The sequence below is a fragment of the Ornithodoros turicata genome, unplaced genomic scaffold (assembly GCF_037126465.1).
Source record: "Ornithodoros turicata isolate Travis unplaced genomic scaffold, ASM3712646v1 ctg00000746.1, whole genome shotgun sequence".
NCBI lineage: Eukaryota > Metazoa > Arthropoda > Arachnida > Ixodida > Argasidae > Ornithodoros > Ornithodoros turicata.
The window spans coordinates 960,594-987,132 of record NW_026999400.1 but is presented as its reverse complement, the minus strand read 5'-3'; the positions used below and the strand labels follow the sequence as shown (position 1 = coordinate 987,132).

Genomic DNA, 26,539 nt, shown 5'->3' with positions numbered 1-26,539 from the left:
TTCGCACAAATTTTCTTTACTCGAGTGTTGTCTGTCCTCCAAAACTTCAGTCTTGCAACATCTCAACATTGTTCGACAGTATTGTAGACACTTGCGCGTGCTCGATTATCGATAGCGATGCATATATGCATTAGCTCGTACCTACGATATCCAAGACATAATAAATGCAAGATTTGCACTGACACTTGATCTTTAGTAATACTTTCCAAATTTTGTAAAATATCATCCTGGAGATGCAATGTTACGCAACCAGGTTGAATGTTCATAGCGCACACCTTTAAAGGTGTGAAAAGGTTTACAGTGTACACTGAAAAAAGAAAGCACAAGACGCCACACGAAATCCAACAACAACAACTTCCATAATCCATCTACAGAAACGTTTTCAGTCAAGTGCCGGTATTTAGGTACTTTATTAGAGAAGCAATATCAGCCCAAAAAAGTATCCATAGACAGAACGTGTTTCATTTATTGAACTCATTTTACGCTCAGCAACGTGCACGGTTTTTGGACCTTCATTCAGAGAAGCGTTCTCCAAAAGGGACATTTTTTCTTGGGATTCATTGGCGATTCCGGAGGACAGTTAAACACTTCGCCAAAGTGTTCAGAACTCATGAGAGGAACATTGCACCTCTCGTCAGAGCGAGGATGAGTCTTCTCCGGAACAGGCTTTCCACACCACATCAGGCACCAAGCCACGTAGAAGAGCTGATCACTCGTCAATCCCTTCAGTTGTCCCAGACGAACAGGCGATGTTTCCAAAGCTTTCCTGTGCACCTTCAGCAATGACCCCCTGCCCATCGTATCCGCTAGGTACTCGCCCGGGTAATCCGCGAAGTGTCTTGCCTTTGGAGAGTTCTCGATGCTGACGTTGTGACACTGAATGAGGTTAGCGTACGCTCGGTTACTCGCTTCAGAAAACCAGTCTGTTCTGTTTCCCGTACCGTCGTATTTTTTTCCGGTAGTGTCGAAGCCGTGCATAATTTCGTGTGTCAGTATCCCGCCCAGCGCGCCGTAGTTCAATTCAGGTGCTCCTCCATAAGTGAAAATTGGACGGACCATTAAGCCTGGAGGAATATAAATCACGTTGTATAACGCGTGGTACGCCGCGTTTGCAGAATAGATCGGTATCGAGGCTGTGAAGTGAGCTACGACGGACGCATTGAGGGCATCTTTGTTCCTCAACAGGTCAATAGCACTTGACGTTAGATGCTCTACCATCTTCATGACGTTCGAAACGTAACTGTCGGTCATGTCTGGGACATTGCTCAAATATGCGTCAGCCGCTTTTTCTGATGAAACACCAAAAGGGTAACCTATACGTTTGTGTAACTGCGATAGCTTTTTTAAGGCCCCCTTCCGCGTAGAATTGTCGAGCCAACTCGATGTCCTGAAAGACGTTTCGATCCCAAGCAGGATATCATTCGTCATCCGCTCTACAATATCTACTGTTGACTGGTTTACCTTCTCTAACAACGTCTTCATCGGCGCTACAATCCTGAATAAATATAAGACGTATCTTAGGCATATCTCGGCTCTCCAACTGGCCTTCTGATTTGCCGTGGTCACTCCAGATACATTGTAAAGGTACCACGTTGTTCTCCATGCAAGAAATGTTCGAATGTCTTCGGTGCTGATCAATGCTTTGCTGCCAAATAAATTATAGAGGAGATGTATATCGTATAATGTCATTACAATTCGATATCTTCCGGGGAAAAGCGACTTTGACCATTTTTGTAGGCTCTTTCTCCACCTCTCGCATAGTCCCTGGTCTTTGCCGGCAAAGTAATCGATGTTAGACATTCCAAATCTGTAACTCTTGTCTTTGTACGTCCGGTTGCTGGAGACGGCGTACACTTCGTCTTCCGCTTGTAGAACACGATCTACAACCTCGTCGTCGAGATTTAAACCTTCGAATACCCAGTGTAACACGTTTTGATAAATTTTTCTGCGTTCCGTTGCACTGCGAGGCTTAACCGAGCGAAAAGAGTCGAAATGAGGAGATACACGAACGTCGAGATAGATGTCGTTCCGGCTCCGTGATGGTGCTAAAGTCATGATGTATATCACCGAGTATCCTTCAACCAGAAACCTCACTTGCATATCAAGCGGTTCAAAGTTCAATTCTTGTGTCAATGATAAGCCTAACTTCTTTAGAATTTCATGTATTCCCGGCTTGCTTGACTGTGGATCTTCGAGACACGATTGATACAACTTGACTGCTTTCTGGAAGGCGCTTTGTCTTTGAGCCGGAGGAGAGGCGTTTTTCAACCACATCTCAATCGCTCGCCTATTCTGGAGGGTCACGTAAGATAGCATGTTTGATGTCCCTTTAAAATGCTTCATAGCACCGGCGCAGACATAGGTAAAAAAATTATCGCATGGATTCTTTGTCGTGTCGACAGACATACTGACCAGCCAGCGCATGTAGTTGCAGTCGTCGGTGCCACATAGTGTTTGCCTTTCATGGTCCTCCTCGTCGTCTTCTGAGGATGGAGTTGCATCAGCCTGACTTGTCTTTGGTGCTGTAGAAATCCTGAATTCGTCGTCCTCTGTATAACTACCATCCACAGGCGGTTGACCTCTTTGATGGAACGCTATGATGGCGACACCAGCTCCAAATGCCAGAGCTCCTAGAGCGTAGAGTACTAGCGCGAGTAGCCCTTGTTCGATAGAGCTTGTCTGTTTTCTTTCGTCTGCCACTGACTCCTGTTCGCGTTCAAGCTCCTGGAAGAACAGAAAAAACACATTTCCTCGTTTTTCAAGTTATGTCTAAACAAACTATGCACATCTTTCTTGTTCACAATGCGCACGATGTATGACGATTGCCCAATATACAGGGCGCCCCAGAAAACGTGTCTTTGAATTTTAATAATAATAATAATAAAAAACTACGACACATAGAGTCATGCGGTCAATGGCATTTGTTCTTGCTAGGTTTTTGCCACCTCCTGACTTGCATGTCATACAACCTAAGTTTAATTATGTAAATTTTTACGAACTGAACTCTGAAAGTTCCCAAGTAAAGGTAACTTTTTTACCCCACCACTGTGAACAGCGTGCCGAATTTACTCAAATTAATGACAGTTGACAGGAATATTGGGGAGCTATCGTATCGGAAAAAATAGCCGAAAATCATGCTGTACGGAGCTCGCAGAGGATAGCGCGCGCAAAGCCCACACCGGCATGGTAGGAAGAGACAGACATAGCTTATCGCGTCCGGCTTCGGCTGCGACCAAACCTCCCCTCCCCCAATTTCAGGAACTGTCACTTTTTCTACTATCATTCTGTGGGCTGGGTTTCCAACCTCCAATCGTCGGACTGACAGCGATTGCGGATTGCTCAGACGGATTGCGCTCAAAGAGTCCTCGCGCGTTACACTCAAGCGCCCCGAGAACCATGATGTTCGATGATTTTCCCCGATGGGATAGATCCTGAATATCACAGTCAATTATCATGAATTTGAGTAAATTCGGACACGGTTCTCACTGCGACGTTCGCCGCCAGTCGAGCGTTTATTGGAACGACGTCACGGCAACGGGAGGTTGGTTGAAAGTTGCGAGCAACGCGGGACTACAGTAGAGTGGTTCAAACGGCGCGGTCATGCGACGGACAAGACAGAGTTACGTATAGGAAGTAATTTCCCATTCTACGAGAACTCCCCAAACCGTTTCCAAGCGTACGCGCAGGTGGAGGAGCATGCCCGACACACTTTTGTACAAAAGTTTAGAAAAAGTAGCCCGTTGGAAATTTCGGTCACCCGGGAATGAAATGCTTAATACAAACGACATGTCACAATTGCTGCCGTCCCATGCTTTTAACGCGCAGCTGACACATATTAATCAGATGGATTCGCTACTTAACTGCACAGAAGGTCCACTCTCTTAAAGGGACCATGAAGAGGTCCCAAAAACCTCTGCAAACATATGTAATGCATCGCTAGCCACTGGTCCATTCATCATGTGGACTATGAACTCAACATTCTGTAGAATTACGGATATATTAACTAAAAACCAGGACCAAAAAAAACGCGACTGCTTCGAGGCCAACGCTGCCGGCACGACTGAGAAACTGGCTATGACGTCAAAAGCAGGTGACCATTGCCACTCGCCTGCTAGCTTGATGCAACCTCGGTGTGAGCAAAGGATGCAAGTGACGTCAGTCCGCTTACAGTAGGGGGGAGTCGGGCGACCGGTCGACGCTTTTTGTTTGTTTGTTTGTTTCGCGCGTGAAGTACGTCCGTGTTGAATGAAATGGCAAAAGTAGGGTAATATTTCAGATAATAGCCCTCGGACGTAGTTCCGTAAACGGGCTTATGGCTTTCTCTTAAAGCAATAAAAAATATGAAAACAACAAAACGTCCGCCATATTGGAAAAGCACACAGACTGCACAGACGATCGGCGGGCAAAAGAACGGAAGTTAATTCATACCGGAAGCAAGACAGCGCCCCCTTCTTGCTAAATGACCGGAGGCAAAAAGTCGCAAAATCCTGTAGACAACGGACTCACAAGACGCTTCCTTGCGGCAAGTACAAGTGCAAAAAAAGAAAAAAAAAAAGATCACGGGGACAGTGGGCCTTTTCGACAACCAGTGGCGGCGAACACCTGGCTTGAAGGCACTCGTATGTCAGCGAGACATGTGATCTACAACTACGACACGGCTGTCATAGAGTTACCATTCGACGGCAGAAAAACCATCAAGAGAAACTGTCGCAGATTGGTACGACTATAGCAGGGAGTTGTGGGAGCTATTCGGACATGGGGATGATTGGGCGCGGCGACCATGTCGCAGAAGTAGATCAATGCAAAATTGGGAGGCGGAAATTCAGTAAAGGGAGGCTAGAGGGGACATGGGTAATTGGCATGATTGACGCCCGTAATAATGTCCTACAACTGGAAGTGTGTCTGACAACAAACGTGATGCGATACCATTACTATCGCACATCAAAAACAATGTAGAAGAGAAGGCTCTAATAATCACTGATTGCTGGATAGGCTACATGGGGCTTGATCAGAATCAGAATGAATTTTAACACTTGACAGTAAACCATAGCTTAAACTACACTGATTCGGACACAGGGGCCAACACAAACCAAATTAAGTCGCAGTGGAGGCATCATCATAAATGACAGCGTGGGGTAGCATTTGTTAAAGTTTCTATGGCACCGTGATTGCAGGCGCAGCAATAAGGAAATATTTGACAAAATTTATACGACATTAGCGTAATATATACAGGTTTGGACTAAAATCATCACCTCAAGAGCACACCAAATTCGTTTTCTGATAGGCCATTCGTGACAAATGCCATCTTCCAGCAGGCTGTGATGAGTGCTCAGTGTTATATATTTCTCACATTATGCAATATATCAACCACAATAACTCTTATTTTCCTTTTTCGGTGCTTTACTCACTGACAAGCTCTCCAGGTGCACATCACTAATCCAACATAAATCTACAACGCGTTAAACACAAAACCTGACCTCATCTAACGTTGGTGACAGTTGCACAGTCTAGGTGAACACAGCCTCCAACAGGCGAAATAAGTAAAATCCTGGCCTGACCTAACCTTGATGACGGTTGTACAGTCTACGCGAACACAGCCTCCAATGGATGAAATACGCAAACACCTGGCCCCTGGGCTAACCTAACCTTGGTGACGGTTGCACAGTCTACGCGAACAAAGCCTCCAACGGGTGACATACGTAAAAACCTGGCCTGACCTAACCTCGGTGACGGTTTCACAGTCTCCGTGAACAGTGTCCAACAAGCGAAATATGTAAAATCATGGACCAAACCTTACACTGCAGTCACGGATGCTCTACATGAACAGTCTGCAATAGCGCACATTCCCCATTTTTCTTTTCATCTTAACACTTCCTCCACTGTCAGGACATCATAACCTGTATCTTGTGAAATGAAACGTTTTGAAAATCCTTTTGGATCCAGGTTTGAAAATCTCAAACACCTTTTCTGTCACCACTGCTTCACCTGTTTTGCTCCCCATGTGACCTCAGTCACCTCTTCTCCGCCTGACTAAAATGGCGGCCTCCACCTCTGTTAGGCTTAGCAAGGCCGTCGCTGTACAGGGTGTGTACAGAAAAACGTGACCCGAATTTTTTAATGTAACTCGTTGTCTACTTACCCGAGGAACTTCCGGTGGCGTACGATGGCGTATTTATGCGTGCGAAAGCTACAAAAAATTCTGGAAGCCATACTCAGCGTAAAAAAATAAACAGAGCGCGAAAACATCGACTTCCATGCATTAGAATAGGGCGGTCATGACAGTGCATGGTAGTGCATGGCGGTCTCAGGAGAGTGATGTGCAGGCACCGCTAGGGGTACTACCGATGAGCATCCATGTGGGACATCGTTTCCATTTCTGCACCGATAGCTCCCCTAGAGGTACTTGAACACAACTGCCCTGCGTCCGCCATGTTGTCCTATTCTGATGGACGGAGGCCAAAGTTTTCGTTGCTCTGTCTATTTTCTAAGCTGAGTATGGCTTCCACGCTCTTTCTGCAGATTTCGCACGCATAAATGCACCATCGTGCGCCACCGGCAGTTCGTTAGTTCGGTAGACAACAAGGTATGTGCCTAAAGGCGGGTCATGTTTTCCTGCACACGGCCTGTAGATGAGCGCCTTCAAATGGTACTTTACAAACGCGCATAAACAATTTTCTTCCTGCACTTGTTCATAATCCTTGAATTTTCCTATCCGCTATATCACCCTCGTTCACTTCAAAGTGTTATTTAACTTTCAAACGCGCTGGCTAATTCTTAAAATCTATAAGCCTGTCTACGGAACTACACCCTAGGCCTCCATGCTAGCCCTTTTTTTTTAAATCTCTTCACGGGAATCTCCAGGAACGGGAATCCTCTCACTGCATGACGTTCACGAAGCTCTACACACAATCTGAGGCCCAGGAACTCACCGACATCACATCGGGGTTTGCCATGTTTGACCGGTGGCTCATAACGTCGGCGCAGGTGACGGCGGGACAAGCTGCTTCTTTCCCTCAAGATGGACACGGAACAGGAGCTTTCATTTCACGTGACACGAGGGTCGTCCTTGGTGTCCTCTTCTTCACGGGCCTATAGGCAAATATTGGCCACTAAAAGCGGTCCTAGCTTTCTGCAGCTATAAAATATCTTGCTTCTGTGCTAAAATATGAGAAATTTCGCATTTTTCTGCGACAAAATTACAGATAATACTGGTCCGACTCAGACACAATAGTCCTGCCCAGTAGCAACCCTCCACGCAAAAGGTAACATCGAACCCCACCACTAGCCTCGGCTATTGGACCACACAATGTTCTGCAAATGTTAATTTGGCATGAATTTTGAATAAAATATGAAATATGAACCGTTATATAGACGTGCCACGGAGTCTGTCCGCAGTCTGGTGATATCACCTATTTTGAGTGCAACTATAAGGGACTGTTCTCTCACACAGCGCAAGAAAACAACTTTTCTTTTGTTTTTTAATGCGCTAGCATTATAGTCCTGCTACGCAAGAATCGCGCAAGGGTCTGTCTGTAGCCCTGGCACGCCGCGCATGCGCGGTGAGCGGAGAGGGAAGGAAAGGGCGCGTCTAGACTGGGACGCGCAACACTGCGCCAGCTTTGGTGGCGCCGGCTCGCGGCCTTCTTTCGCACCGGCTCATTCGCACAGCTTTCATAACCCATGGCGCGCCCACGCAGACACGACTGAACCTGTCGACCTCTTCTTCTTCTTCTTAGGGGGTGAGTGAGGTCAGCCTAAGTTCTTGACATAGCTGCACTTCACCAAGTGCCGACGAGTCGTCTCAAGTCTCATTTCTTGCGCTCGTGACATCACGAAAGCTATTAACAAGCCTGACCTCGTGATCTTGTATTTTTTTGTACTCTCAATTGAGACACAATAAACGTATCGGTATCACTATCACTATGGGATTGTTTTGCTTCCTGGTTTTGTGGAGTGGCGTTAGTGACTGATCGTGTCAGAGTACGGCAACTGAGAACACGATCCACATGTAACGGAGCGCTGAAACGGAGCTGCCGTGCAGTTTTTGATGCGAACAAATTGCACTCAAACGTTGCTATACCAGCGACTTCCTGTGAGAAAGGCAACACTGCTTTTCTAGTCCGCGCCCTGACAGGTCTACCATCACTAATGGGCAAATCACTCACCATACACAGGCTACTATCACTAGAACTGGACAAGAAAGTTGAACTCACTCATTCAGTTCAGTCACGTCATATCACGATCCTAGTTTGCATTTTATCATTGTTGTTCAATGACACGTTTTCTAGGACACCCAGTATGCTACACGGGCAAACGAGACCTGTTTACCTACAATATCCCTTAGTCCTCTCGTGTACAAAATAGCGCGTGGCATATTGCCACGTAACTCAACGTAACATGTACTTTGCAAAATTTTTTCTACCTTTTTCTCGAGTTTCGAAGCATCAGTCCGCGTTAAAGCTAAGCCCGACCGAGGTGCTTATGGAAGCCACTTCAATACTACAGAAGCGCTACTTCAGACTTCAGTATACTCCCAAGAACATAATGAAACTAAGAATAATTTGAAAGCTAAATTATCCACACAGAAAGCAGAATCCGTCCGCAGAAAATGGTACCTTTCCATTTCAGCACTACAAATGTCAGTAAAGCATGCGGAAAACGCCATTTAACTACTTTATGAGAAGAGCAATATCACGGTACTTCCAAACGTACCGAAACACAAACAACCAGTTTCCTTCATTGAACTTTTCATTTTACGCTCAGCAACGTGCATGGTTTCTGAACCTTCATTCAGAGAAGCGTTCTCCAAAAGGGACATTTTTTCTTCGGATTCATTGGCGATTCCGGAGGACAGTTAAACACTTCGCCAAAGTGCTCGGAACTCATGAGAGGAACATTGCACCTCTCGTCAGAGCGAGGATGAGTCTTCTCTGGAACAGGCTCTCCACACCACATCAGGCACCAAGCCACGTAGAAGAGCTGATCACTCGTCAACCCCTTCAGATGCCCAGGCTCACGGGCGATTTTTTAAAAGCTTTCCTGTACACCTTCAGTATTGACCCTCTGCCCATCGTATCCGCTAAGTACTCGGCCGGGTAATCCTGGTAGTGTCTTGCCTTTGGGGCGTTCTCGATGTTGACGTTGTGACACTCAATGAGGTTAGCGTACGCTCGGTTACTCGCTTCGGAAAACCAGCCTGTTCTTTTTCCTGTACCGTCGTAATTTTTTCCGGTACCGTCGAAGCCGTGCATAATTTCGTGTGTCAGTATCCCGCCCAGCGCACCGTAGTTCAATTCAGGTGCTCCGCCATAAGTGAAAATTGGCCGGACCATTAAGCCTGGAGGAATATAAATCACGTTGCTTAGCGCATTGTACGCCGCGTTTGCCGAATACATCGGTATGAAGTCTATGAAGTGAGTCACGAAGGACGAGCTGAGGGCGTCTTTACTCCTCAACAATTCAATAGCAGTGGACGTTTGATGCTCCATCACCTTCACGACGTTCCAAACGTAACTGTCGGTCATGTCTGGGACATTGCTCAAATATGCGTCAGCCGCTTTTTCTGATGAAATACCAAGAGGGTAACCGATACTCTTGTGTAACTGAGATATCTTTCGCCTCCTTTCGTGTAGGAGCGTCGAGCCAGTTCGATGTTCTGAATGACCTTTCGATCCCAAGCAGAATATCATTCGTCATCCGTTCTACAGCATCTACCGTTGACTGGTTTACCTTCTCTAACAACGTCTTCATCGGCGCTACAATCTTGAATAAATATAAGACGTGAGTTAGGCATTTGTCGGCTATCTCACTGGCCTTCTCATTTGCCATGGTTACTCCAGATATATAGTAGAGGTACCACGTTGTTCTCCATGCAAAAAATGTCCGGATGTCTTCGGTGCTTATCAATGCTTTGCTGCCAAATAAATTATAGAGTAGGTGTATATCGTTTAAAGTCATCTGAATTTGATATCTTCCGGGGAAGAGCGACTTTGACCATTTTTGTAGGCTCTTTTTCCACCGTTCGGATAGTCCCCGGTCTTTGCCGGCAAAATAATCGATGTTAGACATTCCAAATCTGTAACGTTTGTCTCCGTACGCCTGGTTGCTGGAGACGACGTACACTTTGTCTTCCGCTTGTAGAACATCATCCATAACCTTGTCGTCGAGATTTAAACCTTCGAATACCCAGTGTAACACCTTTTGATAAATTATTCTGCGTTCCGTTGCACTGCCAGGCTTAACCGAGCGAAACGAATCAAAACTAGCAGATACACGAACGTCGAGGAAGATGTTGTTCTGGCTGCGAGACGGTGCTGGAGTCATGATGTATATCGCCGAATGTCCTTCAAACAGAAACCTCACTTGCATATCAAGCGGTTCAAAGTTCAACTCTTGTGTCAATGACAAGCCTAAATTTCTTAGAATTTCATGTATTCCTGTCTTGCTTGACTGCGGATCTTCTAGACACGATTGATACAACTTGACGGCTTTCTGGAAGGCGCTTTGTCTTTGAGCCGGAGGGGAGGAGTTTCTGAACCACATCTCAATCGCTTGCATATTCTGGAGGGTCACGAAATATAGCATGTTTGATACCCCTTTGAAATGCTCCATCGCACCGGCGCAGACATAGGCAAAAAAATTATCGCATGGATTCTTTGCCGTGTCGACAGACATACTGATCAGCCAGCGCATGTAGTTGCAGTCGTCGGTGCCACATAGTGTTTTTCTTTCATAGACCTCTTCGTCGTCTTCTGGGGATGGAGTTGCACGAGTCCCCGGTTCGTTGTCCTCTGTGTAATTGCCATCCACAGGTGGTTTACCTTTTCGATGGAACACTATGATGGCGATACCAGCTCCAAATGCCAGAGCTCCTATAGTGTAGAGTACTATTATGAATAGCTCTTGTTCGATAGCGCTTGTCTCTTTTTTTCGCCACTGCCACTGCTCCTCTTCTCTGCCACTGGCTCCTTTTCACGTTCAAGCTCCTAGAAGGACACAAAAACACATTTCCTCGTTTTTCAAGTTATGTCTAAGCAAATTATGTAGATTTTATGTAGATGTAGATGTCAGACGACAGGCGAAATGTCAGCTACGAAACTGGCGCTTACTAAAGGACATTTGGTGTCTGTGCAAAACGACAGCTGATATGACCTTTAGCGGAAACTTCCATCTGAGGCATGGTAAACTACAGGGTGTTACCCAATAAAAGTCTACCCGCGCCGGCATGCCGTGCTTTGCAAATACCTACTCAATGCACGCGAAATGTGCGATTCCGTCGTCAAAACAACCAAGATGGCGGTGTTGCGAAAAGCACTTCGGATGTTGCCAACGCTGCTCTCCAGACGGCGATGAGTCGCACAACATCACGCAGCTAGCCATGTGGAACTGCGGTTCCTCATAACCTGCTTGTCGTTTCAATTTCGCTTCCGTGTTTGGAAAGCGTTATGTGCAAATTAACCTTTTCAAGGTCTGGGGAGCAGCATCTTAACTGCCCTCTGAAAAACCGCCATCTTGGCTGTTTTGACTACGGGAATCACACGTTTCGCGTAATAACTTCGCTTCGCGGGGCGTGGAAATATAGCATGGTTGATTGTCCCTAAGAGCTTTACATGCAGGCAGTACAATGTTGCGCCTGCCTTGTGTATTTGACAAGCATGGAGTGCCGGCGCGGGTAGACTTTTATAGGGTAACACCCTGTATATCTGAGGCTAGAGGAGGTTGCTAGCGGCCCTTAGAGCGTTAAAGGCGGAGCCTCGCTCGATTGTGCAGCCATTCTTGATCACAAATTATCAGAAACCATCGCTCGAGCCCACCGCTCCATTTACCTTAGATATTCCAAATTGCTGAATTACTACGCGGGGCTAGAGAGCAGACTTGTACACATGTAACGAAAACAAAAAGGTGACTAAACACCAATGCTCGTCACCCCGAAAACAAAAGGAACTAACTAGGTTACCTGTTACTCAAATGCGAAAAGGAACCCTTTCTCGCTATTCGTTAGCAACGGGTTGCTTTCCCGGGACGGGCGAGCGGGGGTAGGGGCCGGGGGGCTTGGTTGGATAATGAAGTGGGAGGCAATAATTTTTTAGCTCGAATGTGCACAGTTGGATGTGCACAAGCCAGCAAATTCAGGAAGAGGCCTCTCAAGACGGCTCAGTGGAGGTCAGTGACAGTCCATTCATTTCATTTCATTTATTTTCCTGAAAGCGCCTTTGGGCGCAAAGGGGTGGGGCATGAAAGACTTGAGAATACACCAAAGAAAACGTATAACAAAAAAAGAGTCTTACAAAAGCAGCTTCGAAGTGCTTCATCGCGTGCCGTTAAATATATACTAATTCTTCTTCAAGCAAGTCCAAGGTTCTAGGGATGAAACGATTAAGACATGCAGGAGTACGGCAGTGTCGTCTACAGAATTTGAAAGGATGACCTGTACGTGAGGATATACAGCGTGTTTGTTTTTATTCGTTAGAGATTTTTTTATGAAAAAACTTGCAGAGCACAATGTATGCAGTTTTTGCAGTTGAGTGACCAGGCATGCTTTTTTCTTTGTTTGTTTTGCGCGTGAACTACGTCCGCGTTGAATGCAATGTGGCAAAAATATGATATATTTCAAATAATAGGCCTCCATGCGAGCACTTCGCAACTGAGATTTTTTTTGAATTCTCTTCATGAGAATCTCACTTTGAGCCGCGGCGTTCGCAATCTAACTCTCATTGCATGACGTGCATGAAGCTCTTCACGTAATCTAAGGCCCAGGAACTCACCGACATCACATCGGGGTCAGACGTATCTGACATTTTGGACGTGTGGCTCATAACGACGGCGCAGGTGAAGGTGGAACAAACTTCTTCTACACCTCAAGGTATAGCCACGGAAGAGGTGATCATTTCACGTGACACGAGGGTCCTCCTCTTCTTCATTGGCCTAGGCGATCCTGGCTTCCTGAAGATATAAAATATTTACTTCTGTGCTAAAGTACTAAAAATTACGCGTTTTTCAGCAACAGAAATTACAGATGATACGGGTCCCACGCCGGTTCAATAGTCCTGCCCCGTAGCAACCCTCCACGCAAACAGTAACATCGAAGCGTTACATAGACGTGCCACAGGATCTGGCCCCAGTCTGGTCACATCACCTCTTTTCAGTGCAACTAAGGGACTGTCCTCTCACACAGCGGTAGAAAATAACGCTCTTTTTCTTTCATTTTTGTTCCCCTCCCCCCCCCCCCCAACTACTATGAACCGCTGGAACACAGCGCTTAGCTCCCGTCAACTCTTTCAGCGCTCGTTTCTAGCGCTCGTATATGACGGCCAATCAAGAGAGTGTCTTACCTATGATGTCACGAAAGCTATGGGGTTGTTTTGCTTCTTGGTTTTCCGGAGTGGCGTTGGTGTACTGATCGTGTCAGAGTACTGGAACTGGGAACACTATCCACGTGTAACGGAGCGCCTAATTTTGTTGCCGTGCAGATTTTGGTGCGTACTAACTGCACTCAGACGTTGCTCTACCAGCGACTTCCTGTGCGAAAGGCCATCCTCTGTGAGCGGCATGCGTTAACACTTTCTCTCCCCTGTTGTTTCGCTTGTTTGGCCAGCACGACAATACGGCCTCCTTCCGTCAGCATTCTAAGGTATCGAGAAATGACGTGGGTTCGAGCCGCGAGTCCCTATTTCGAAAGCCTCGGCCATAGCTGTACCTCGGCCGTTCAGCACAGGTTGAGTTGGCAAAGGTTCTTACATTGGCGCAGTCGGAAAGCGAAAATGTGTGCGGACACCACGGCCTATGGTCCGAAACTACGACGACATCCCTAGGCTGTGCCTATGACATCACGACGACATCCCTAAGCCGATGAGAGCAAACAGGCTCGAACCGGCCGTCTCCCTTCACTTAGACGTTCTAATGATCACCGTTGAGGGTGACAAAGTAGTGCATACCCGCTCTTCATTTTTAGGGCGTGGGCAGTGCTATTTTTGAAACGTGATGTCGGCGAGCTTGCGCTTGTCCCATCCTACAGTTGGCAATACAACTACGACGCTGCACCGTTGGGGAAGAGAAACGCATCCCTACCCGAACAGCCTACTTAGCTACGTGGCGTCGAAGCTCAATTTATAGACGTGGGTTCTATATTTTGCCAGCTCCGGAACCGTAAAGATTAACATGAAGCTTGATGACTTTGACCACTTGGTTCGCGTACCTGGGAAGGCTGAGCAAGCGAACGGGGTGACCTCACCGGGCAATGTAGACATAGCAACCGACCGTCCTTCATTTCTTGGAACGACAACAAGTACAACTTGCACAGCAAGAGGCCCTGGTTGACCTCGTTCGAAGCATATGTCCGTTCGCGAGAAGCCCTCTCGCGCTTTTATGAAGCCCGATTCGTTTGATGGTACATCGTGCTTGGAGTCACGGGTTTCTCCATATGAGCAAGCGTTCCAACACAATTCGTGGCTAACAGACGAGGCCAAAGCTAACAACGTAAGAACGTTCCCTGTCGGTGCCCCGAAGTATGACGTTCGCCTCCTCGAAAACCAAAATGCCCCTTGGGAATCCTGGAGGAAAAGCCTTCTGCTGTCGTTTGGCGAAATACAAGTGGGATGGCACAATGTCCCATAAGTATGTTCGCGGACGGTTTGGCGGCTACGAGTTCGAGAAATTACAACTTGCTGAGTCATACCTTCCTCCATCATCTGTTGTCGCTCTCCTCGTACATGGTCTCCCTACGCGTGTACAACTGATGGTAAAAATTAGGGGACCAAAACAACCAGAAGAGCCCCTGCATGGCCTACGAGACATTGCTGACGGCGGAACCACTCACGGGGATCAACTATACTCACGCAGACGCGTCTCTGTGCTGTTCACTTCTCCCAATGGACAACGGATGCAGAGTTTCAGACAGAATAAAACTGCTACCTAATACCTACCAAGGAACATCAGCAACAGTGCGCGATTTTTCTGATGATGTACAACGACAACAACAAAAAAGAAAAACAGATGATGTCAGTTTCTACCCGCACAAAGAATGTGAAACTGTATGTGTAACTCCTCTCGAATAAATTAATTTACAACGACGTACCCCTGTACAACCGTCCAACCCGTGCCGTAGTGGACAGCGGTTCTTCGGTTACTTTCGGGAATGGTCGACTTCTCGACTCACAGCCAGACATGTACAAGATACTCAAAAATTTATTTAAGATAAGATAATAAATACTAACGTTAGAATGTAATTAAGATAGAGTATAAATACATGAAAATTAAAGTAATTAAGATAGAGTACAAAATACTTCAAAAAGTATTTGAAATACAATTAAGATACTATTTATCCTTGAACGCAAAAAGTCACCGGTCACGGGTCAATGCGGCTAGTCGCCGCTATGTGACATGAATCACCTAAACCCCGCGCACTACGCAAGCCGCCGCGTGTGATAGGAGTCATCTAAACATAAGTCCCAAAAAGATGACAAAGAGGTACCACATAACTCCACTAAGTATATGTGACCCAGAACAAAGCAAACATCTAGCAGGTGCCTGCTCGGCGAGGTCAAAATTCGGCGTCACCACGTCAGGGCACACATATTAAACCCTCACTCGCCAAGGATTAGTACACACGGGGCAAGATCTCTAAATGGAGATTCCAAGAAGGGCCAATGTCCGGGTCAAGTCCGAGGGACTCAGGGAATTTCCACTGAACAAGCAAGATAATGGAAAGACAAGGCACAGAAAGTTTGAGAGGGAGATCCAAAATATGTAATTAGAGTATTGAGTAGAAAATACCATAAAATGTATTTTAAATAGAGTACAAATACACAAAACAAAAAGTATTGAGTAGAGTACCAAAATACTACAAATTGTATTTAAAATACAGTATTTTAAATACAATACTCCAAATACGTACAAGTCTGCTCACAGCTTATCTGCGGATGGACGCAGGTGGTGGACGGACAATACGCGCCAATGGACTTGACGGGAGTTCAAAATTGCTGGACGCAAGTCACCATAACAGTCTACGGTGAAGATCTCCAATGGTCTACAGTCATCGGTGAAGTGGACTACGACGTCCTGTCGTCGCGGTCAGATATGAAGCGCTTGAAACTGAACGTTTATTGCGACGACACAACAGTATATGTCACAGACGACCTTCTTCGATGCTCCTTTCCATCTCATCATCAGCCTCTCAGAGCAGATATGAACACGCAAGGTGTCTGCCAACCTGGAAAGCCTGGAAAACAGGGAATTGTCAGGGAATCTTGATGTGACTGGAAAAGTCAGGGGATTAGTCAGGGAGTTTGGCCAAAAAGCAGCTGAAGCGGGGAAAATCGCAGACAAGTGCTGTGCTGACCTGTGGTTGAGCGGCGATGCCGCAGCAAGATTGCCGCGAGTAGCAGTTCGCCAATACGACAAGCTCTCAGGTAGAAAAGTAGGGTAGCCTCACTAATATCCTTAATAAATGGTCGGTTTTATGGGGGGTCTGTATCAAAATGTAGGAGCAGGCACCAAGTTACCGTTTGTTTTTGTCAGGGAATTTGCTTGAAATAGTCAGTGAGAAACCAAGACGAGTCAGGGAATTTGAAGGCTGCAATTTGGTAGACACCCTGAATACGGTTGAACGACATACAGCAAATATATCCAGAGTTAATTTCCTTGTCTAGTTTCCCTTCTGTGACCTCAGTACCTCAGATTCCTTTCAGGTCTCCCTTCAACTCCGCGTACTGATCTTTGTCCCATCCTACAGTTGGCAATACGACTGATCTTACGCGGTGGAGGGAGGCGAAAAGGAGCCGGTCCTTCATATTTAGAGAAGGGACCCTTGATAACGCGGTCCGCCCCCGGGTGGGCCGTGTCTTTGAATGGTACGGCCGATGTATAACAAGGTCGTTGGGGCAGCACCGCTTGCGGTGCTGTTCCGGGAAATACTTTTTCTTTCACCTTTCTCCTTACGTGACACGAAAATTATTCGTCGTAAGCTGTATAACCTGTCCCGTGACAAAAAGAACTGGCTCAGGATAGAACTGCAAACAGTGTTTGATGCCGGGATTATTCGCCCGTCAACGCCACCGTTTACCTGCCCCATCAACAAAGCCGCTGAGGCTGACGGCTCCTCAATCGATAGACAGACATCTTTCCGTTCTCTACGCCCAACATAGACGATATCATCAACGACACCAGAGGAGAGCACTGTACCTTCGTGCATAGACCTGTTCAAAGGGTTTTGGCAAGATTGTCCATGTCTACATTGATGACGTCTTCACTTACTCCGGATCCTCGGAGTAACACCATGCGCACCTGCACCTTGTCTTATAATCATTAAGTAAAGCACGTCTATACATCAACGTCAAACAAAAAAGCGTTTGCTTCCAGCCTAGTGTCGCGTAGTCTTTCTGGGCAGGAAGATCGATTGAACGACAAAAAGAACCTAGGACGAGTCGGTTCAGAAAATCAAGAACATGAACAAGTCACACGACGTGAATCCACTCGTGAGTTTTCCTCGGCCTCCCAGGCCAGTTTCGAGCATTCATCCGAGATTATGCAACAAGAACGACGTGACAATGAAAAAATGGCTAAGAAGCAAGCGAGCTGGTGAAGATGATGCATAATGTAAAACCCAGGGTATTTGTCCAAACTATTTTGGAGGTACATTTAGTATAGGCACCAATCTTTGTACCTGCTCGCTTTTGCTGTGATCTCTAACAATGAATATTCCCCGGAGCGGACCTTTAAAGGGGTTGTGAAACCACATGCAACCCACTAAATCTATGACATCGTTTCTCACGATGTAGACCACCTGGAGCCAACACGCAAAGACCCACATTCCTCAATCGAGCGGTTTTTTTTCTTTTTCTTTTTTTACTATTGGGCTTTCAAAACGGAAATTCTTTCAAGCCACCGTCGACTATGGCGCCGAACAGCGCCGAGACACATTGACAGACGAGCAGGAAGTGACGTTTTAGGTGTGCGCACTTGCCCGAAGTTCCCGAAGGTCACAGTACTGAAGCCTTTGCCCGCTGGCAGTCTCCCTCTTTACAACCGCTTACGTCGTCATAGAAACGGAAAAGAATGCGCTTCCTTTCTCCAACATGAAACGTCATTCCAAAAATGGTCCAGGAGGTTAAGATCTGAGGGCGATGGAAGAGCTCGCCCAGCACGCGGCCTTCGTAGTGCCACAGATTGGTAACGCGGGATCGCAGACACATTGTGTTTTGATGCACATGTTCAGTACACATAGATCAATATTTCCGAGGTGCTTTCATCAACAAAAGTTTGGAAATGGTTTGAGTACCTCTTTAAGGTTGCAAACAAACTATCATAGTTCACGATCAATACGATATTAAGATGTCAAAACATCACCTTGTCAACTCGTAGAGAGCAATGGGGTAGAGGGAATGAGTGAGGGGAATCAGGTGGCCGCGAGGACGTGTGGCGAACATACCCTCAAACTCTGTCAACATTTCACACGGCCGCGAATGGAGACGTGAAAGACGATGTTGAGTCGTGTGATGTGTGTCAGAGAGTAAAACCACCAGGTACCACCAAAGGTACCACCAGAGAGCCGACAAATGACGTTGCCATTACACTCCTCAGTTCCCTTCGAAGTCATTCATCTCGACTTTGCCGAAACCGAAAAGAACCCGGAGGAGTCAGAAAGACTCTGGCATTAAAGAAACATACCGTCGACGAGCATACCCGGCTAATCAACACCCGTCGAAGTGGAGAAGATGCGGCAAGTATAATCGCTATGCTTGAGAATATTTTCAAAAGCGCCTAGCAGCATGGACGACCCAAGACAGGAACGTTGAACTCAAGCTCACAGCCCTACACCACCCGGCGACAAAAGGAATGGTCGATTGCCATTCGCGATGTGAAAATTCCTTCACATGTACCTGTAAAGTTGGAAGCCGTGGCGTTGGGGGCGGTGACGCACCATCACAATCGCTCACATAACAAAGAGATAGGTTGTACGCCTTATTAAGACGTTAGCATTATAGTCGCCTGTTTCGCTCTCTATTGTCACTCCCCCATTCTCGACGCGAACTGACACCCTCGACATCGCCGATGCCATACATTGCCGTACACTGAAAAAAGAAAAAAAAAAGCACAAGACGCCACACGAAATCCAACAACGACAACTTCCATAATCCATCTACAGAAACGTTTTCAGTCAAGTGCCGGTATTTAGGTACTTTATTAGAGAAGCAATATCAGCCAAAAAAAGTATCCATAGACAGAACGTGTTTCATTTATTGAACTCGTCATTTTACGCTCAGCAACGTGCACGGTTTTTGGACCTTCATTCAGAGAAGCGTTCTCCAAAAGGGACCTTTTTTCTTGGGATTCATTGGCGATTCCGGAGGACAGTTAAACACTTCGCCAAAGTGTCCAGAACTCATGAGAGGAACATTGCACCTCTCGTCAGAGCGAGGATGAGTCTTCCCCCCGACAGGCTTTCCACACCACATCAGGCACCAAGCCACGTAGAAGAGCTGATCACTCGTCAATCCCTTCAGTTGTCCCAGACGAACAGGCGATGTTTCCAAAGCTTTCCTGTGCACCTTCAGCAATGACCCCCTGCCCATCGTATCCGCTAGGTACTCGCCCGGGTAATCCGCGTAGTGTCTTGCCTTTGGAGCGTTCTCGATGACTGACGTTGTGACACTGAATGAGGTTAGCGTACGCTCGGTTACTCGCTTCAGAAAACCAGTCTGTTCTGTTTCCCGTACCGTCGTATTTTTTTCCGGTAGTGTCGAAGCCGTGCATAATTTCGTGTGTCAGTATCCCGCCCAGCGCGCCGTAGTTCAATTCAGGTGCTCCTCCATAAGTGAAAATTGGACGGACCATTAAGCCTGGAGGAATATAAATCACGTTGTATAACGCGTGGTACGCCGCGTTTGCGTAATAGATCGGTATCGAGGCTGTGAAGCGAGCTACGACGGACGCATTGAGGGCATCTTTGTTCCTCAACAGGTCAATAGCACTTGACGTTAGATGCTCTACCATCTTCATGACGTTCGAAACGTAACTGTCGGTCATGTCTGGGACATTGCTCAAATATGCGTTAGCCGCTTTTTCTGATGAAACACCAAAAGGGTAGCCTATACGTTTGTGTAACTGCGATAGCTTTTTTAAGGCCCCCTTCCGCGTAGAATTGTCGAGCCAACTCGATGTCCTGAAAGACGTTTCGATCCCAAGCAGGATATCATTCGTCATCCGCTCTACAATATCTACTATTGACTGGTTTACCTTCTCTAACAACGTCTTCATCGGCGCTACAATCCTGAATAAATATAAGACGTATCTTAGGCATATCTCGGCTCTCCAACTGGCCTTCTGATTTGCCGTGGTCACTCCAGATACATTGTAAAGGTACCACGTTGTTCTCCATGCAAAAATGTTCGAATGTCTTCGGTGCTGATCAATGCTTTGCTGCCAAATAAATTATAGAGGAGATGTATATCGTATAATGTCATTTCAATTCGATATCTTCCGGGGAAAAGCGACTTTGACCATTCTTGTAGGCTCTTTCTCCACCTCTCGCATAGTCCCTGGTCTTTGCCGGCAAAGTAATCGATGTTAGACATTCCAAATCTGTAACGCTTGTCTCTGTACGTCCGGTTGCTGGAGACGACGTACACTTCGTCTTCCGCTTGTAGAACACGATCTACAACCTCGTCGTCGAGATTTAAACCTTCGAATACCCAGTGTAACACCTTTTGATAAATTTTTCTGCGTTCCGTTGCACTGCCAGGCTTAACCGAGCGAAACGAGTCGAAATTAGGAGATACACGAACGTCGAGGAAGATTTCGTTCCGGCTCCGTGATGGTGCTAAAGTCATGATGTATATCACCGAATATCCTTCAACCAGAAACCTCACTTGCATATCAAGCGGTTCAAAGTTCAATTCTTGTGTCAATGACAAGCCTAAGTTCCTGAGAATTTCATGTATTCCTGGCTTGCTTGACTGTGGATCTTCGAGACACGATTGATACAACTTGACTGCTTTCTGAGAGGCGCTTTGTCTTTGGGACGGAGGAGAGGCATTTTTCAACCACATCTCAATCGCTCGCCTATTCTGGTGGGTCACGTAAAATAGCATGTTCGATGTCCCTTTGAAATGATTGATAGCACCGGCGCAGACAAAGGTAAAAAAATTATCGAATGGGTTCTTTGTCGTGTCGACAGACATACTGACCAGCCAGCGCATGTAGTTGCAGTCGTCGGTGCCACATAGTGTTTGCCTTTCATGGTCCTCCTCGTCGTCTTCTGAGGATGGAGTTGCATGAGCCTGACTTGTCTTTCGTGCTGTAGAAATCCTGAATTCGTCGTCCTCTGTATAACTACCATCCACAGGCGGTTGACCTCTTTGATGGAACGCTATGATGGCGACACCAGCTCCAAATGCCAGAGCTCCTAGAGCGTAGAGTACTAGCGCGAATAGCCCTTGTTCGATAGAGATTGTCTGTTTTCTTCCGTCTGCCACTGGCTCCTGTTCGCATTCAAGCTCCTGGAAGAACAGAAAAAACACATTTCCTCGTTTTTCAAGTTATGTCTAAATAAACTATGCACATCTTTCTCGTTCATAATGCGCACGATGTATGACGATTGCCCAATATACAGGGCGCCCCAGAAAACGTGTCATTGAATTTTAATAATAATAATAATAAAAAAAAAACTACGGCACATAGAGTCATGCGGTCAATGGCATTTGTTCTTGCTAGGTTTTTGCCACCTCCTGATTTGCATGTCATACAACCTAAGTTTAATTATGTAAATTTTTACGAACTGAACTCCCAAGTAAAGGTCACTTTTTTACCCCACCACTGTGAACAGCGTGCCGAATTTACTCAAATTAATGACAGTTGACAGGAATATTGGGGAGCTATCGTATCGGACAAAAAATAGCCGAAGATCATGCTGTACGGAGCTCGCAGAGGATAGCGCGCGCAAAGCCCACACCGGCATGGTAGGAAGAGACAGACATAGCTTATCGCGTCCGGCTTCGGCTGCGACCAAACCTTCCCTCCCCCAATTTCAGGAACTGTCACTTTTTCTACTATCATTCTGTGGGCTGGGTTTCCAACCTCCCATCGTCGGACTGACAGCGATTGCGGATTGCTCAGACGGATTGCGCTCAAAAAGTCCTCGCGCGTTACTCTCAAGCGCCCCGAGAACCATGATGTTCGATGATTTTCCCCCGATGGGATAGATCCTGAATATCACAGTCAATTATCATGAATTTGAGTAAATTCGGACACGGTTCTCACTGCGACGTTCGCCGCCAGTCGAGCTTTATTGGAACGACGTCACGGCAACGGGAGGTTGGTTGAAAGTTGCGAGCAATGCGGGACTACAGTAGAGTGGTTCAAACGGCGCGGTCATGCGACGGACAAGACAGAGTTACGTATAGGAAGTAATTTCCCATTCTACGAGAACTCCCCAAACCGTTTCCAAGCGTACGCGCAAGTGGAGGAGCATGCCGGACACACTTTTTTGTACAAGAGTTTAGAAAAAGTAGCCCGTTGGAAATTTCGGTCATCCGGGAATGAAATGCTTAATACAAACGACATGTCACAATTGCTGCCGTCCCATGCTTTTAACGCGCAGCTGACACATATTAATCAGATGGATTCGCTACTTAACTGCACAGAAGGTCCACTCTCTTAAAGGGACCATGAAGAGGTCCCAAAACCCTCTGCAAACATATGTAATGCATCGCTAGCCACTGGTCCATTCATCATGTGGACTATGAACTCAACATTCTGTAGAATTACGGATATATTAACTAAAAACCAGGACAAAAAAAAAGGCGACTGCTTCGACGCCAACGCTGCCGGCACGACTGAGAAACTGGCTATGACGTCAAAAGCAGGTGACCTTGGCCACTCGCGTGCTAGCTTGATGCAACCTCGGTGTGAGCAAAGGATGCAAGTGACGTCAGTCCGCTTACAGCAGGGGGGAGTCGTGCGACCGGTCGACGCTTTTTGTTTGTTTTTTGTTTCGCGCGTGAACTACGTCCGTGTTGAATGAAATGGCAAAAGTAGGGTATATTTCAGATAATAGCCCTCGGACGTAGTTCCGTAAACGGGCTTATGGCTTTCCCTTAAAGAAAAAGCAATAAAAAAATATGAAAACAACAAAACGTCCGCCATATTGGAAAAGCACACAGACTGCATAGACGATGGGCGGGCAAAAGAACGGAAGTTAATTCATACCGGAAGCAAGACAGCGCCCCCTTCTTGCTAAATGACCGGAGGCAAATGGCGCGTAATCCGATCACAGCGGACGCAGAAAACGCTTCGTCGCTTCGTACTCTGCATAGAAATCTCAAGGAGTATGCTAGAAGGAAACCTCCGAAACTGGGACATACGGGCGAGGGGAGCGCCATATTGAATCAGCTACTGTTGCCGTGGCGCATGCAAAAAAAGGAATCCCGTAAGCAGTGGCGTATCTAGAGGTACCTGCGCCCATGGCAACATGGTTAACATGATGTCCTTGGGGATGCGTTTTCGTGTGGTCCGCACTAGGTTTCACACTACAACCTCCCTAATGGCGGGTGCTTTAGATCATTTATGAATGCGTCAGGCTGAGTGCCCGACCTGGCACATTCACACCCGACCACATAATGGCGCCCCTGTTCACCTGGCGCCCATGGCACCTGTCCACACCTGCCACACCCTAGTTACGCCACTGCCCGTAAGCATACAGCAAACACAACGCCAAAAATGTTTTTGGAACAGTAACACACAGCCCGAATCCATGTAACCGTGAGATATATGAAAACACACCCACGCCCACGAAGAAACAAAAACACGACACGAACGTCACATGGGGACGCCGTCTCCGCCGCTGCCTCAACCAGATCAACAAATCCTATACACAACGGACGCACAAGGCGCTTCCTTGCGGCAAGTACAAGTGCAAAAAAAGAAAAAAAAAAAGATCACGGGGACAATGGGCCTTTTCGACAACCAGTGGCGGCGAACACCTGGCTTGAAGGCACTCGTATGTCAGCGAGACATGTGATCTACAACTACGACACGGCTGTCATAGAGTTACCATTCGACGGCAGAAAAACCATCAAGAGAAACTGTCGCAGATTGGTACGACTATAGCAGGGAGTTGTGGGGGCTATTCGGACATGGGGACGATTGGGCGCGCCGACCACGTCGCAGAAGTAGATCAATGCAAAATTGGGAGGCGGAAATTCAGTAAAGGGAGGCTAGAGGGGACATGGGTAATTGGCATGATTGACATCCGTAATAATGACCTACAACTGGAAGTGTGTCGGGACAACAAACGTGATGCGATAACATTACTATCGCACATCAAAAACAATGTAGAAGAGAAGGCTCTAATAATCACTGATTGCTGGATAGGCTACATGGGGCTTGATCAGAATGAATTCTAACACTTGACAGTAAACCATAGCTTAAACTACACTGATTCGGACACAGGGGCCCACACAAACCAAATTGAGTCGCAGTGGAGGCCTCATCATAAATGACAGCCTGGGGTAGCATTTGTTAAAGTTTCTATGGCACCGTGATTGCAGGCGCAGCAATAAGGAAATATTTGACAAAATTTATACAACATTAGCGTAATATATACAGGTTTGGACTAAAATCATCACCTCAAGGACACACCAAAATCGTTTTCTGATAGGCCATTCGTGACAAATGCCATCGTCCAGCAGGCTATGATGAGCGCTCAGTGTTATATATTTCTCACATTATGCATATATCAACCACAATAACTCTTATTTTCCTTTTTCGGTGCTTTACTCACTGACAAGCTCTCCAGGTGCACATCGCTGATCCAACATAAATCTACAAGGCGTTAAACACAAAACCTGACCTGACCTAACCTTGGTGACAGTTGCACAGTCTAGGTGAACACAGCCTCCAACAGGCGAAATAAGTAAAAGCCTGGCCTGACCTAACCTTGATGACGGTTGTACAGTCTACGCGAACACAGCCTCCAATGGATGAAATACGCAAACACCTGGTCCCTGGGCTAACCTAACCTTGGTGACGGTTGCACAGTCTACGCGAACAAAGCCTCCAACGGGTGACATACGTAAAAACCTGGCCTGACCTAACCTCGGCGACGGTTTCACAGTCTCCGTGAACAGTGTCCAACAAGTGAAATATGTAAAATCATGGACCAAACCTTACACTGCAGTCACGGATGCTCTACATGAACAGTCTGCAATAGCGCACATTCCCCATCTTTCATTTCATCTTAACACTTCCTCCACTGTCAAGACATCATAACCTGTATCTTGTGAAATGAAACGTTTTGAAAATCCTTTTGGATCCAGGTTTGCAAATGTCAAACACCTTTTCTGTCACCACTGCTTCACCTGTTTTGCTCCCCATGTGGCCTCAGTCACCACTTCTCCGCATAACTCAAATGGCGGCCTCCACCTCTGTTAGGCTTAGCAAGGCCGTCGCTGTACAGGGTGTGTGCAGAAAAACGTGACCCGAATTTTCTAATGTAACTCGTTGTCTACTTACCCGAGGAACTTCCGGTGGCGTACGATGGCGTATTTATGCGTGCGAAAGCTACAAAAAATTCTGGAAGCCATACTCAGCGTAAAAAAATAAACAGAGCGCGAAAACATCGACTTCCATGCATTAGAATAGGGCGGTCATGACAGTGCATGGTAGTGCATGGCGGTCTCAGGAGAGTTATGTGCAGGCACCGCTAGGGGTACTACCGATGAGCATCCATGTGGGACATCGTTTCGATTTCTGGACCGATAGCTCCCCTAGCGGTACTTGAACACAACTGCCCTGCGTCCGCCATGTTGTCCTATTCTGATGGACGAAGGCCAAAGCTTTCGTTGCTCTGTGTATTTTCTAAGCTGAGTATGGCTTCCACGCTCTTTCTGCAGATTTCGCACGCATAAATGCACCATCGTGCGCCACCGGCAGTTCGTTAGTTAGGTAGACAAGGTATGTGCCTAAAGGCGGGTCATGTTTTTCTGCACACGGCCTCTAGATGAGCGCATTCAAATGGTACTTTACAAACGCGCATATACAATTTTCTTCCTGCACTTGTTCATAATCCTTGAATTTTCCTATCCGCTATATCACCCTCGTTCACTTCAAAGTGTTATTTAACTTTCAAACGCGCTGGCTAATTCTTAAAATCTATAAGCCTGTCTACGGAACTACACCCTAGGCCTCCATGCGAGCCCTTTTTTTTAAATCTCTTCACGGGAATCTCCCTTTATGCCACGGCATTCGCAATATAACTCTCACTGCATGACGTTCACGAAGCTCTACACACAATCTGAGGCCCAGGAGCTCACCGACATCACATCGGGGTTTGCCATGTTTGACCGGTGGCTCATAACGTCGGCGCAGGTGACGGCGGGACAAGCGGCTTCTTTCCCTCAAGATGGACACGGAACAGGAGCTCATTTCACGTGACACGAGGGTCGTCCTTGGTGTCCTCTTCTTCACGGGCCTAGGCAAATATTGGTCACTAAAAGCGGTCCTAGGTTTCTGCAGCTATAACATATCTTGCTTTTGTGCTAAAATA

At 46.7% G+C, this 26,539-nt stretch overlaps 2 protein-coding genes and 1 pseudogene across 2 annotated transcripts; all 3 read right to left on the bottom strand.

Moving 5' to 3' along the window:
- Window positions 1-440: 440 nt before the first annotated feature.
- On the bottom strand, window positions 441-7,042 carry LOC135374769 (membrane metallo-endopeptidase-like 1). The gene is made up of 2 exons (XM_064607695.1): window positions 6,930-7,042; window positions 441-2,724 (listed from the first exon to the last, which is right to left on the bottom strand). Exons 1-2 carry the CDS (start codon window positions 6,969-6,971, stop codon window positions 517-519), a joined length of 2,250 nt encoding a protein of 749 aa, XP_064463765.1. The 5' UTR covers window positions 6,972-7,042; the 3' UTR covers window positions 441-516.
- Window positions 7,043-8,999: 1,957 nt separating this feature from the next.
- LOC135374795 (neprilysin-like) lies at window positions 9,000-9,524 on the bottom strand. The gene has a single exon (XM_064607725.1). The coding sequence runs from the start codon at window positions 9,522-9,524 to the stop codon at window positions 9,000-9,002; it is 525 nt and encodes a 174-aa protein (XP_064463795.1).
- A 9,683-nt stretch (window positions 9,525-19,207) lies between these two features.
- LOC135374783 (neprilysin-1-like) lies at window positions 19,208-26,435 on the bottom strand (annotated as a pseudogene).
- Between the last annotated feature and the right edge of the window lie 104 nt (window positions 26,436-26,539).